We start from the raw sequence: 11506 nt of genomic DNA on the forward strand, positions 1-11506 counted from the left end.
TTGGTCCATATTTTCATTCTGCATCAAAATTTGAAAACTCATTTTTTCTTCCTTCATTGTCTATTTTTCCCTTAGTTCGATCACTGTCCATCTCTCCATACTCTTCCCTTGAAACTTTTACACCAACTCCAAACTTTCATAACTTTGTCAAATCTTAACCGATTTCCGTGCGGAATATCAATTTCATCATTATTTGGCCCATATTTTCATTCTGCATTAAAATTGGAAAATTCATTTTTTCCTCCTTCAATATCTATTTTTCCCATAGTTTGATCACTGTCCATCTCTCCATACTCTTCCCTTGAAACTTTTTCACCAACTTCAAACTTTCATAACTTTGTCAAATCTTAACCGATTTCCGTGCGGAATATCAATTTCATCATTATTTGGTCCATATTTTCATTCTGCATCAAAATTTGAAAACTCATTTTTTCTTCCTTCATTGTCTATTTTTCCCATAGTTCGATCACTTTCCATCTCTCCATACTCTTCCCTTGAAACTTTTTCACCAACTTCAAACTTTCATAACTTTGTCAAATCTTTACCGATTTCCTTGCGGAACATCAATTTCCTCAATTTTTAGTCCCTATTTTCATTCTGCATTAAAATTGGAAAATTCATTTTTTCTTCCTTCATTGTCTATTTTTCCCATAGTTCGATCACTGTCCGTCCCTCCATACTCTTCCCTTGTCCCTTTTTACCAACTTCAAACTATCATAACTTTGTCAAATCTTTACCGATTTCCTTGCGGTATATCAATTTCCTCATTATTTGATCCATATTTTCATTCTGCATCAAAATTGGAAAATTAATTTTTTCTTCCTTCACTGTCTATTTTTCCCATAGTTCGATCACTGTCCGTCCCTCCATACTCTTCCCTTGTCCCTTTTTACCAACTTCAAACTATCATAACTTTGTCAAATCTTAACCGATTTCCTTGCGGAATATCAATTTCCTCAATTTTTGGTCCCTATTTTCATTCTGCATTAAAATTGGAAAATTCATTTTTTCCTCCTTCAATGTCTATTTTTCCCATAGTTTGATCACTGTCCATCTCTCCATACTCTTCCCTTGAAACTTTTTCACCAACTTCAAACTTTCATAACTTTGTCAAATCTTTACCGATTTCCTTGCGGAATATCAATTTCCTCAATTTTTGGTCTCTATTTTCATTCTGCATCAAAATTTGAAAACTCATTTTTTCTTCCTTCATTGTCTATTTTTCCCATAGTTCGATCACTGTCCGTCCCTCCATACTCTTCCCTTGTCCCTTTTTACCAACTTCAAACTTTCATAACTTTGTCAAATCTTTACCGATTTCCTTGCGGAATATCAATTTCCTCATTAAAATTGGAAAATTCATTTTTTCCTCCTTCAATGTCTATTTTTCCCATAGTTTGATCACTGTCCATCTCTCCATACTCTTCCCTTGAAACTTTTTCACTAACTTCAAACTTTCATAACTTTGTCAAATCTTTACCGATTTCCTTGCGGAATATCAATTTCCTCAATTTTTGGTCTCTATTTTCATTCTGCATCAAATTTGGAAAATTCATTTTTTCTTCCTTCACTGTCTATTTTTCCCATAGTTCGATCACGGTCCATCTCTCCATACTCTTCCCTTGAAACTTTTTCACCAACTTTAAACTGTCATAACTCTGTCAAATCTTTACCGATTTCCTTGCGGAATATATATTTTATCCTTATTTGGTCCTTTTTTTCGTTCTGCGTCAAAATTGGAAAGTTCAATTTTTTTGCTTCACTGTTTTTTTTCCCATAGTTCGATCTCTGACCTTCTTTCCAAACTCTTCCCTCGACACCTTTTTACCAACTTCAAACTTTCATAACTTTGTCAAATCTTTACCGATTTCCTTGCGTAATATCAATTTCATCAACACTTGTATCTGTATTAAAATTGGAAAATTACAGATTTCTTCTTTCACTCTTTGTATTTTTCATACTTAGACAGAATTTGACCGATTTAATGGCGCTCAAACTGGTCTCATTTGCCATTATAATGTAATCTGATGGTCCTGTCAATCAATCAATTACCTAAAGTGTACTGCTCACCTGTAAAAAGAGCACCCTGCTGACCATTTGTATTTCTCTGTGGCACACAGCCAGCGCAATTTGAATGCCGCGTCCTAATCTTTGACCTGCTCCTCGTTGGCCACGTGATTTGTTTGCAGCGCCTTTGGCAGCAGGGTACATAACTCAAAATGGCATTCCTGATAGCATTTCTAATACATAGCAGGAGGACAGCTTCAGTCCAGGCTTAAGTTTAGCTACTATTTGTGTTTGTTTTGAGCTTGTTTTGCCGCGAATGCTTTAACAATATATCAAATTCTGAATAACGCGCATGCATTTTACATTTTATTTAGATTCTTACAAAATGATTGCGCTGCATTGCCCGACTGAAATGAAATCGGTGCTGGCCAGGAAATGGAAGCTAAGTGCAGCAGCCGCACATTAATCATGGTCTCTCTTCTACACTTGGAATTTCCCCTCTTCAGCTCCTCCCGCTCTCCTCCATCTCCATCTCCTCTTATAACGTGTTGAGAAGCTGATTCATAAACCATTTATAGTTTTGTTGTTTTTGTTGTTGGTCTACTCGTAAATCGCACACGCAACTTGTTTGGCGACTTGGAAGGGTTAAGAAATTTATGTGTTGCAATTATTTTCTTGAAATAACACTTTAAGTGATTTACCGAGTGTATATGTATGTAAGTGCGGGTGTTCGGGGCAGTAAAATAGCAAAACTTAGATATGTATGTGGTATGCGTATTTTTGGGACTCTGTTGTATATTCCAAGTCATTGATTTTTCGTATTTGCATTGCATTAAGTAAGATTTATGAAAGAAAGACGACTGACCATCGGATTTCAAATTACATACCTAAGTATTGGTTATTTGTGAAATTTGTGATGCCTTTAAGTAGTTGTTCGATTTACCTTTTTTACCCGAATTGATTCTTGAGTGAGTTGGACCAACATGTTGCAGAAAGCTTTAAGATTTTTTACTAACTGTCGCTCCTTGCCAAAGTCAAGGATTTAAATGGCAGGCACAAGGAAATTTAGAGCTTTGTTTTCCAAGTAAACCTTTACCTTAAATACACTGATAAAAAATGTTCTAAAATCAAGATTTTGGTCTCAGAACTAAGATTTTTGGTCTAAATGCGTCAAGAACATAAAATTCTTAAATTAAGAGAGCACATCTTGATTTTAAGAACATTTTAAATAAGATCAAGTTCTTATTTTAAGAATAAATGTTCTTAAAATTAAAATCAAAAAATAAAATAAATAAAAATAATTTTTTTTTATTTATATATTTTTTTAAATTTTAATTTATTTACATTTTATTCTGTTAATTTGTTACGAGGGGGACTCGAACCGCCGCCTACTGCTTCAAAACTGATGCGGCCTCTCTAACCAGAGCGCCACGGTGCCACCATTTGTTTGAACCGAAATAGTACCTATTTATACTTTCCTAACAGTTTAAGATTTTTATTCTTATATTAAGATTTTAAGATTTTTTTGAATACCAATCTTAGTTTTACGAAATCTGGTCTTAAAATAATCTTATTTTAAGAACCAAATATTTAAGATAAATGTTCTTGATTTTAGAAGTTGGCTTTTTTTAAGTGTAGAATTAAATGCGTCACAAGCTGTTCACCCAATTTTCACATGTTTATTCTGCAGCAGCAAAGGTCTAAAAGTATGCAATGACTTTAAATCAGATGAAAAATCATTACCTGTAATTGCGCATGAGCATAAAACATAATTTACAACTTATGCTCGTTTTTACATTAGCGTTGTTGCCCCACAAAAACAACAATAACAGCAACAGTACCAACTGTATTTGCGACAAAAGCCACTAAATTATCAGCGTAATGGGTTTGAAAATTCTAGAGCTGCATCAAAAATGTTTTACTGTAATTGTAATGGCTAATTGAATTGAGCGCACACAGCCATTAACCGAGTCCCCTGAACAACCATATTTTTGTCTGTTCTTTCTTTATATTTTTTATGTATTTAATTTTAAACAATGTAAAAGAATTTGTAAACGGTTTCGGGCATCTTGTTGATCAATTGTGAATATACCGAATATATTGCATTATTTCTACTTAGCTTAATAAATAAATTTTTTGTTTAATTTGTAGACTTGCTACGAACTGGAGCGATATCTGCGCGACGAGCCGAAGCTGCAGGGCTACAAGAAAATGCACACGGATCTGGATACGGCGTGGGATATATTCTCAACGCCTGCACTACTCTTGGAGGAGTTGAAGATCAAGGAGAGCCTGGACACGATCTCGACGACCTCTTCGGTGTCGTCCAACTGCTCGGGCATCTCGTGGGACAGCAGTGGCTCCCAGGCGCTCAGCTGTGCCGTGCTGGTCAAGCAGGAGCGCATCGACGAGGATGAGGCGGATGAGGAGGCGGAGGCGGCTCATGGGTTGGGATTGGGTTGTGATGAGAAGTTGGGGGTCTTATTTGCTGCACCCCCGTCGGCCATATCGCCCAATCCGAGTATCAGCAGTGCCAACGGTGGCAACATGACGCCAACCAGTAGTAGCAACATTAGTATCAGTAATAATAATACCATCACCTTGAGTTCAAGCAGCAGCACAGCGCCGGCAATTAAAGTGCGTGTGTTGCAGGCCAAGACGCAGCGGCATTATCACTTGGGTCAGGGTCAACGTCAAGGTCAAGGTCATGCGCATGATGCACAGTTTGTGCTGCCCCCCTTGACGCCGCCCTCCTCCCCCGAGTCCAGCCTGCATAGCCACAACTATGCTCAGCTCCCTCAACAACAGCAACATCGAGCCCAACAAATCGATGCCATCGAGCTAGCGGCGCTTATAAAGCATCAGCAACATCAGCAACGCCAACAGCAACGGCAACCGGCTGCAACCGCTTCAAACTCCACACCCGCGACCGCCATCTTGCACTTTGCCAGCCAAATGCCAAGCGCAAAGAATGCCACACACACACAGTCACACACTCACACACACGCACACACACTGACACAGCTGCAACAGCAGCAGCAACAGTTGGCAGTGCAACACTTAAGCATATCACCGCAAGCTCTCAGTAAAGTCAGCAATATCAATTCCAGCAACCCCAATAACATCAACAACAACAACAACAGCAATAGCAGCAGCAGCAATAACAACAACAGCTCTTCTGCCTGCCTCAGTAGTAACAGCAACAGCAGCAACAACACTGATAGCAACATTCCGCGAAGCACAATCGTTCGGCTGACAACCGCTAATGGAACACCTGGAGCTGCTGGCATCAGTCTGGCACGTGTTATTCAAATGCAAAACAATGGCAATGCGAATGTTGCTGCCGTGCTCAGTGCTGCGGCCAACAGCAAGGACAACAGCAACAGCATCAATTCCAATCAACAACAGCAACAACAATCGACAGCTCAAGTGCAACAACAGACGCCTCAAATTATTGCCGTTGTTACGTCGCGTGCAGAAAAATCAACAACTGGTAAGTACTAAAAAAAAATATTAGTTCCTTTATATGAAATTTGAATATATTAAAAAATATACTATATAAACAAAGAAAAATTCAATAATAATTTAGAAAACCAAGTTTCGGAAGAGAAAATGGAATTATAAATTAGGAAATTCGACTGAAAAAATATTTAAATTCAAAAATTAGAATTTCAAAATTTGTTTGACCAAAATTAGGAAAAAGTTATATTGTTTTCCCAATTTTTACTTTCTATTAACGATTTTGCTAATTTTGGTCTTTCCGTTTCATTTTCTCAATATGTGTTTTCCCAATTTGTATTTCCTTATTTTCCTTCTAAATTTACATTTCCAAATTTTCGTACTCTGAGAAATATTGTTCGACCTTCGCTTAGGCAATCTTATGACACATTCAATTATCTCTATATTTTAATAAACGGTTTAATTTTCCAGCTTCTTCTAAAAGTCACCACCCGCGCCAACATCACAGCGACCACAGTCCGGACGCAAAACGTCGGATACACAAATGCCAATTTCTAGGATGCAAGAAGGTCTATACAAAGAGTTCGCATTTGAAAGCGCACCAAAGAACCCATACTGGTAAGTTAATTACTATATTTTAAATTATGTTATTGACAATCTTGACTAATAGTTGACATGTTTAAATCATTGATCAGTAATCACACTTGGCAACAAAATTGACTTTATATAACGTCAACAAAAAGCAAAAAAGCAAAAATTAGCTTTGCCACAAGCTTAACATTTTCAGAAAGCTTATAAATATATATTTCATTCCATCAGTTTTATCTGACTTTAGTAAGTGAAATTGAGTTGAGGTACTGAAATATTAAGTGACATTTTTTGGAATATTCAGATTGAATAGAAAACTCATTAGGAATATGTTTTAAATTTTATGTTGGTTAAAAAGAGTTTACGGTTACGAGTAAGGGCTTCCCTTAATAAATCAGACTGCTGCGACAACAAAATAACAACATCAAAATGTCGAGTCGGCGATACCGAGCACAAGGACACGGGGTAGGACCCAAGTGACACGTTGTATTGTTTTATTGTTGGTTGTTTGTTGTTGGTTGACAATGTCCCAATGTCCCTACAGCAACGACCGATGTCCAAAAAACAGAGAGAGTCAAGTGCAACGGGCTGGTAACCGAAAACATTCTCGCATGACAGCAGAGGAGGCTTGAAATTTTAATAAAAATCGCATAATTCAAAAATGAAATATTGGTAACACGCGCACTCACACAATCACACTCTTCTCCATGTAGATAAAACCGAACGATGAAATGTAATTTTATTGCTGCCACATTCAGCGCCATAGATTTGAGATTGGAGAATCAGAGAAGGAGAAACATGGCGAATTCATCCATTGATTTGTGCTTTAGTACATTTTACACACATGTCGTTGCAGCTGTGTGATCATGTGTGTGTGTGTGTGTGTGTGTGTGTATGTTGTGCGTATAGCACGTTTTGAAACTAAGATTTAAGGAAAGCATATATGTTAGCAAGTTACAAGTATGTACTTCTACTATACATTGCATTTTTTATTTATTTATTTTTCTTTATTTATTCATAGCTGTCTAATGCCATAAGTAATACAAATTTTTATTTAATGCATCAGACACAATAATTCAGTTTTGAATATTAGTATCACTTCTACTTTTCAGTGTTTCTAATAATATTTATTGAATAATATTAAAATAAGAATGTTTCCCATTGTTACTTCTTCAGCATTAATTATTAAGAGCCATAAAAGTGTTCATTGAATGCTTTAATTAAGATATAGTTTAAGGTCTTTATGGTGTTTGATAAACTGAGAGAACAACTCTTTTCAGTTTACAATGCTTGTGTAAAGGTTCAACTTATAATTTTCAGTTTATCTTTGAAAGTATAAACTTTGGCTTAGTTAAATCCTCAAAAAAAAAAAATCGTTTCAAGCAAGCAGACCATAGACCATAAGAAGAGGGAATGGCTTGCTTGATTGACCTACGACCCTGTTGTTTGCCTTGTTTACTTACAAGTTTTTGTAGTTATTGTTATTTCTGAAATTGTGTATGTTTTGGCCATATTGGCCTGTACCGCTGCTTCCTCCCATCTTCCTTTTCCCCAGTCATCCGCGTTGGGGCGTAAGCTGTTAATTTGTTAAGACAAAGTTTCAGCTCAGCTTTTTCGATAGGTTCCGAGTGTGAATGAAATAACAAGGCTCTCGTCAAATAAATCCAAGAGCAACCAAGTTTTTATATAAATGGTGTAATTATTTACAGGTGCCACGAGGCTACGTTGTTTGATTTCCCAACAAATCTCAAAAATCTAAATACGGTTGTAAATGGTGCGCTCAAAAAAAAATGTAATTATTTTAATGGTACCATGACTTTTAGGTAACCGAAATTAAAGAAAATTAAAAGCATTTCATTTTATTTTTACAAAATAAAGCAAAAAATTGAAAACAACCGCCGCTTTGAAAAGGTCTTGGTCCAATTAATGATCAGCTGTTATTTAGACAACCAAATGGCTAAGTTGAGCTACTGGTCAGCTTAAGTTGGGAATTCATTAACTTGATTTGGGAATACATTTAAAATTTGCATGCATTTATTTACTCAAGCGATTCAACTTAAATACGTGTGAATATCTCGCAATTGAATATGGATTACAGCGTACTTGGGTAATGCCATTGAATGCTCAAAGATTTCAATTAGTTAAACGCTTCAGCTAAAAATGAGACAGCCTTGCAAGAAGGGCGAGGCTTGGATATATAGTATTTAGTTAGTGGGTGAAGGAGGTGGATGAGTTCTACAGCCAAGAAAAGATTACAAGTGCAATCAAGTGAAAAGACGCAAACAGACCATAAAAATTGTGTTGAGTGCAAAAGCAGAAGCAGATCCAGAAGCCGAGAAGGCACATAGAGTATAAAAGAAAAGTTAAGGAATAGCATGCAATAAAAGAAAAGGAATACCAAGGACTGATTCTACCCCATTTCGGGTTGCATGTCTCGGCGGAGCATTCTTTTCTATTGGCCGCTTACATTAAAATCCAACGCCAGCAAAATTTATAAAATATTAACTCCTGGCTCTGTGTTAAACAGCGGCTGTATTTTCAACTCCCTCTACAGCATTTTAAAAGCACACTTCTGCAACTGAAACTATCGACTTTGAGAGAAATGAGAGAAATGTGTTCGTGTGAGCAAGAAGAATAAGATGTATGGCCGGGGTTAATTTTTAACTATGTGCGCTTTAATAAATTAACTGTGTTCCAACAGAGACAGAAACACCAAGTGAAATTAAACAACAAAATTTAATTAAAATTGTTCCTTGAAATAAAATTGTTTATCAATCGATAACATTTTTTTAAAAAGAAAATAAACATTTCCAATATTTTTTTACATACATTCTATACATTGTAAAATAAACGCGAAAAACTTGTTATTTTGACGGTTGTGATTTATTGCACATTTGAAAACATTGTAACACATATCGTATGCGTAACATATAAAGTTTACTCATTCTCAGTAACAAAAACAATTAAAAACTCTTAAATTGCAATGGACACCAACTCTGGTTCTATTCAGTTCCATTTGCTGGCCAAATAGCCCAAGCGGTTTCTGTGTCTGTGGATATTTTATCGGTCAGAAGCACTTTAATATGAGACTCTTGGGTCGTATCTGTATCTGTATCTGTGCCTCTATCTGTATCTGTATCTGTGCGACCTGCACTTTGTGCATTTGACGCTGATTTACACAGCCCAGAGCCAAAAGGCTTTCAAAAAATGCCAAAAGTCAAAGAAAAAGCGTTTTAACAGCTAGTCCCATTCACACATACAAACACATACACACACACACCCACATACAAATTTCATATGAGTTCTGGTATTTTCCGGGCAGCTATTTTATTTATAGCCGTTGCTTCGATTTCTCGCTCACAGTTCTGACAACATGCCAAAGTGCAAGTCGCAGGACACCCCCACACCCACACCCACACCCACACACACACACACACATACACACACAGGGATGAAATTGTTCCTATGTTGCACCGTCGCGACGGTCGACGAACAGCGCTTCTCATTAATGCAATGGACCAAGAGTAAACAAATGGAAATTAAGAGAGCGCTGGTTGGTGATTCGGTAAGTCGATGGGTCGGTGAGTCGGTGGGTCGGTGAGTCGGTGGACCATTGGTAGGTCGTTTGCTTCACAAAGTTGGCCGCAAGTGCATAATGTGAAATTGAGCACGGAAATATCACACATTTCCGCATGCATTAAGTTTTAAGCCGTGTGTGTGTATGTGTGTCTAAATGTGTACGTGTATGTGTGTCTGTGTGTATGTGTGAGTATGGGTGTGTGTGTTAAGCTGCTGTGGTGTGCGTTACAAAGTTTTCCACTCAGCTTTATGCATTTTTCTTGGCAGTCGTCTACTTTGCCGGTTATCTGGCTCCATTTTTCCTGTGCTTTTCTCCACAGTAACAACGACGACAGCAACGGCGGCAATTTCCTGACTGCGACTTAGACTGGGCTGCTGTTTGTCTTTTAAACTCAAATAATTTTACATTTTTTCTGGCACAGCTGTGCTGTTCTATTCGGTTCTGTTCTGTTCCGCGTTTCACTCTTTGCGCACTTTTAGGTTTTATACTTTTGTGTGAAATTACAACTTCTGCATTTCCTTTTCCTTTTTTGCCCCTCTGTCTGCCTACTTTTGGTATTGGTCTGGTCTGTAACACCTTCTCTGCTCCTCTACTTCTCTGCTCTTCTGGTTGGCTTTTTGCGCTTTAGCTGCTGATTTTGCCACATCCTTTGAGGCTTTTGGCACGCATGAAAAATGTTGGCAAAGGAATTCGCGTTTTGGCATCGATGTTAGATGTTAGAGTCAACATCGCTGTCCGACATTTTGGGTTTGTTTCGTTTTCAGTTGCTCATTTTTAATTGTTTTCAATTTGTCTGTTTCCATCTTTTGCATATCCCTATGCATTCCTTTATTTATTATTTATTTCCTGCGCAAGAATAAAGGTAGAAGGAAATGTATACTTTAATTCTATATGCAAAGCAAAAAAAAATATTTAAAACAGGACCAAATGTGCTATAATAAGTTATGTATAGACGCCCGCGAATTGTTAGCAGTTTCATTAATTCATATTGACAATCTCTTCTGATTACAGGTGAGAAGCCGTACAAGTGTTCTTGGGAGGGCTGCGAATGGCGTTTTGCCAGGAGTGACGAACTGACACGTCACTACCGAAAGCACACTGGAGCCAAACCGTTTAAATGCCGCAATTGCGATCGCTGCTTTTCGCGCTCCGATCATTTGGCCCTGCACATGAAGCGCCATATGTGAGATGAAATCTAAATCTAAAATTTAGATTCTTAATCGAAGAGTTGAATATCAACTGTGTGCCATCAAATGCAACAAAACAGAGGGCGATTAAATTAACTGGTATAACTCTTACTAGAGAATTAACCTACATCACACCACAGCATAAGCAAAAACAAAAATAAAAAATAAATAATAAAAGAATCCCATAAGGTTTTCATAGAAATATGTGTAGCTGCCCTTGATTACATTTTTTTTTTAAATATTGTTAAAGTTTTGTTGGAAGATTTTAATTGTTTGCTTTTCGTTTAATAATTAAGTAAGTCACACTTTTATTTCCATATGCATTTAAACAATTGACAACAAATATATTGTACAATTTAACCAAAGCTAAGCAATTTTATATAGGTCAGCAACAAGAAATATAACTGAACAAAAAATGCAATCGACATCCAACTTTTTTGAAGCACAAAAATATATATGATTAAATAGTTTTATATATTTTTGTTTTGTTTGTAGCGAGAACAGTAAATATTTGAAACACTGCCAAATCATTACAAATTAAATGAATAAATGGATTGTGTAAAAAATAAAAAAAAACACAATGTGTTAAATATATATACATACCAAGATTTCAAGATGATTGAAAACATTTTGTCATACTGGCTTAGGTACAACAATGACAAAATACAAACAAATACAAGTGCAA

General features: G+C 36.7%; 1 protein-coding gene across 3 annotated transcripts in view; it reads left to right on the forward strand.

The window, feature by feature from the left end:
• Positions 1-11272, forward strand: part of LOC117783131 (Krueppel-like factor luna) — an 89369-nt gene extending 78097 nt beyond the window's left edge. For all 3 annotated transcript variants that reach the window (XM_034620351.1, XM_034620352.1, XM_034620353.1), the window contains exons 3-5: positions 4159-5500; positions 5938-6084; positions 10646-11272. In XM_034620351.1, coding sequence (XP_034476242.1) covers positions 4159-5500; positions 5938-6084; positions 10646-10821 — 1665 coding nt within the window. In that variant the 3' untranslated portion in view covers positions 10822-11272. The remainder of the gene's footprint in view (positions 1-4158; positions 5501-5937; positions 6085-10645) is intronic.
• The last annotated feature ends 234 nt before the right edge of the window (positions 11273-11506 follow it).

Source organism: Drosophila innubila (assembly GCF_004354385.1).
Source record: "Drosophila innubila isolate TH190305 chromosome 2R unlocalized genomic scaffold, UK_Dinn_1.0 1_C_2R, whole genome shotgun sequence".
Taxonomy (NCBI): Eukaryota; Metazoa; Arthropoda; class Insecta; order Diptera; family Drosophilidae; genus Drosophila; species Drosophila innubila.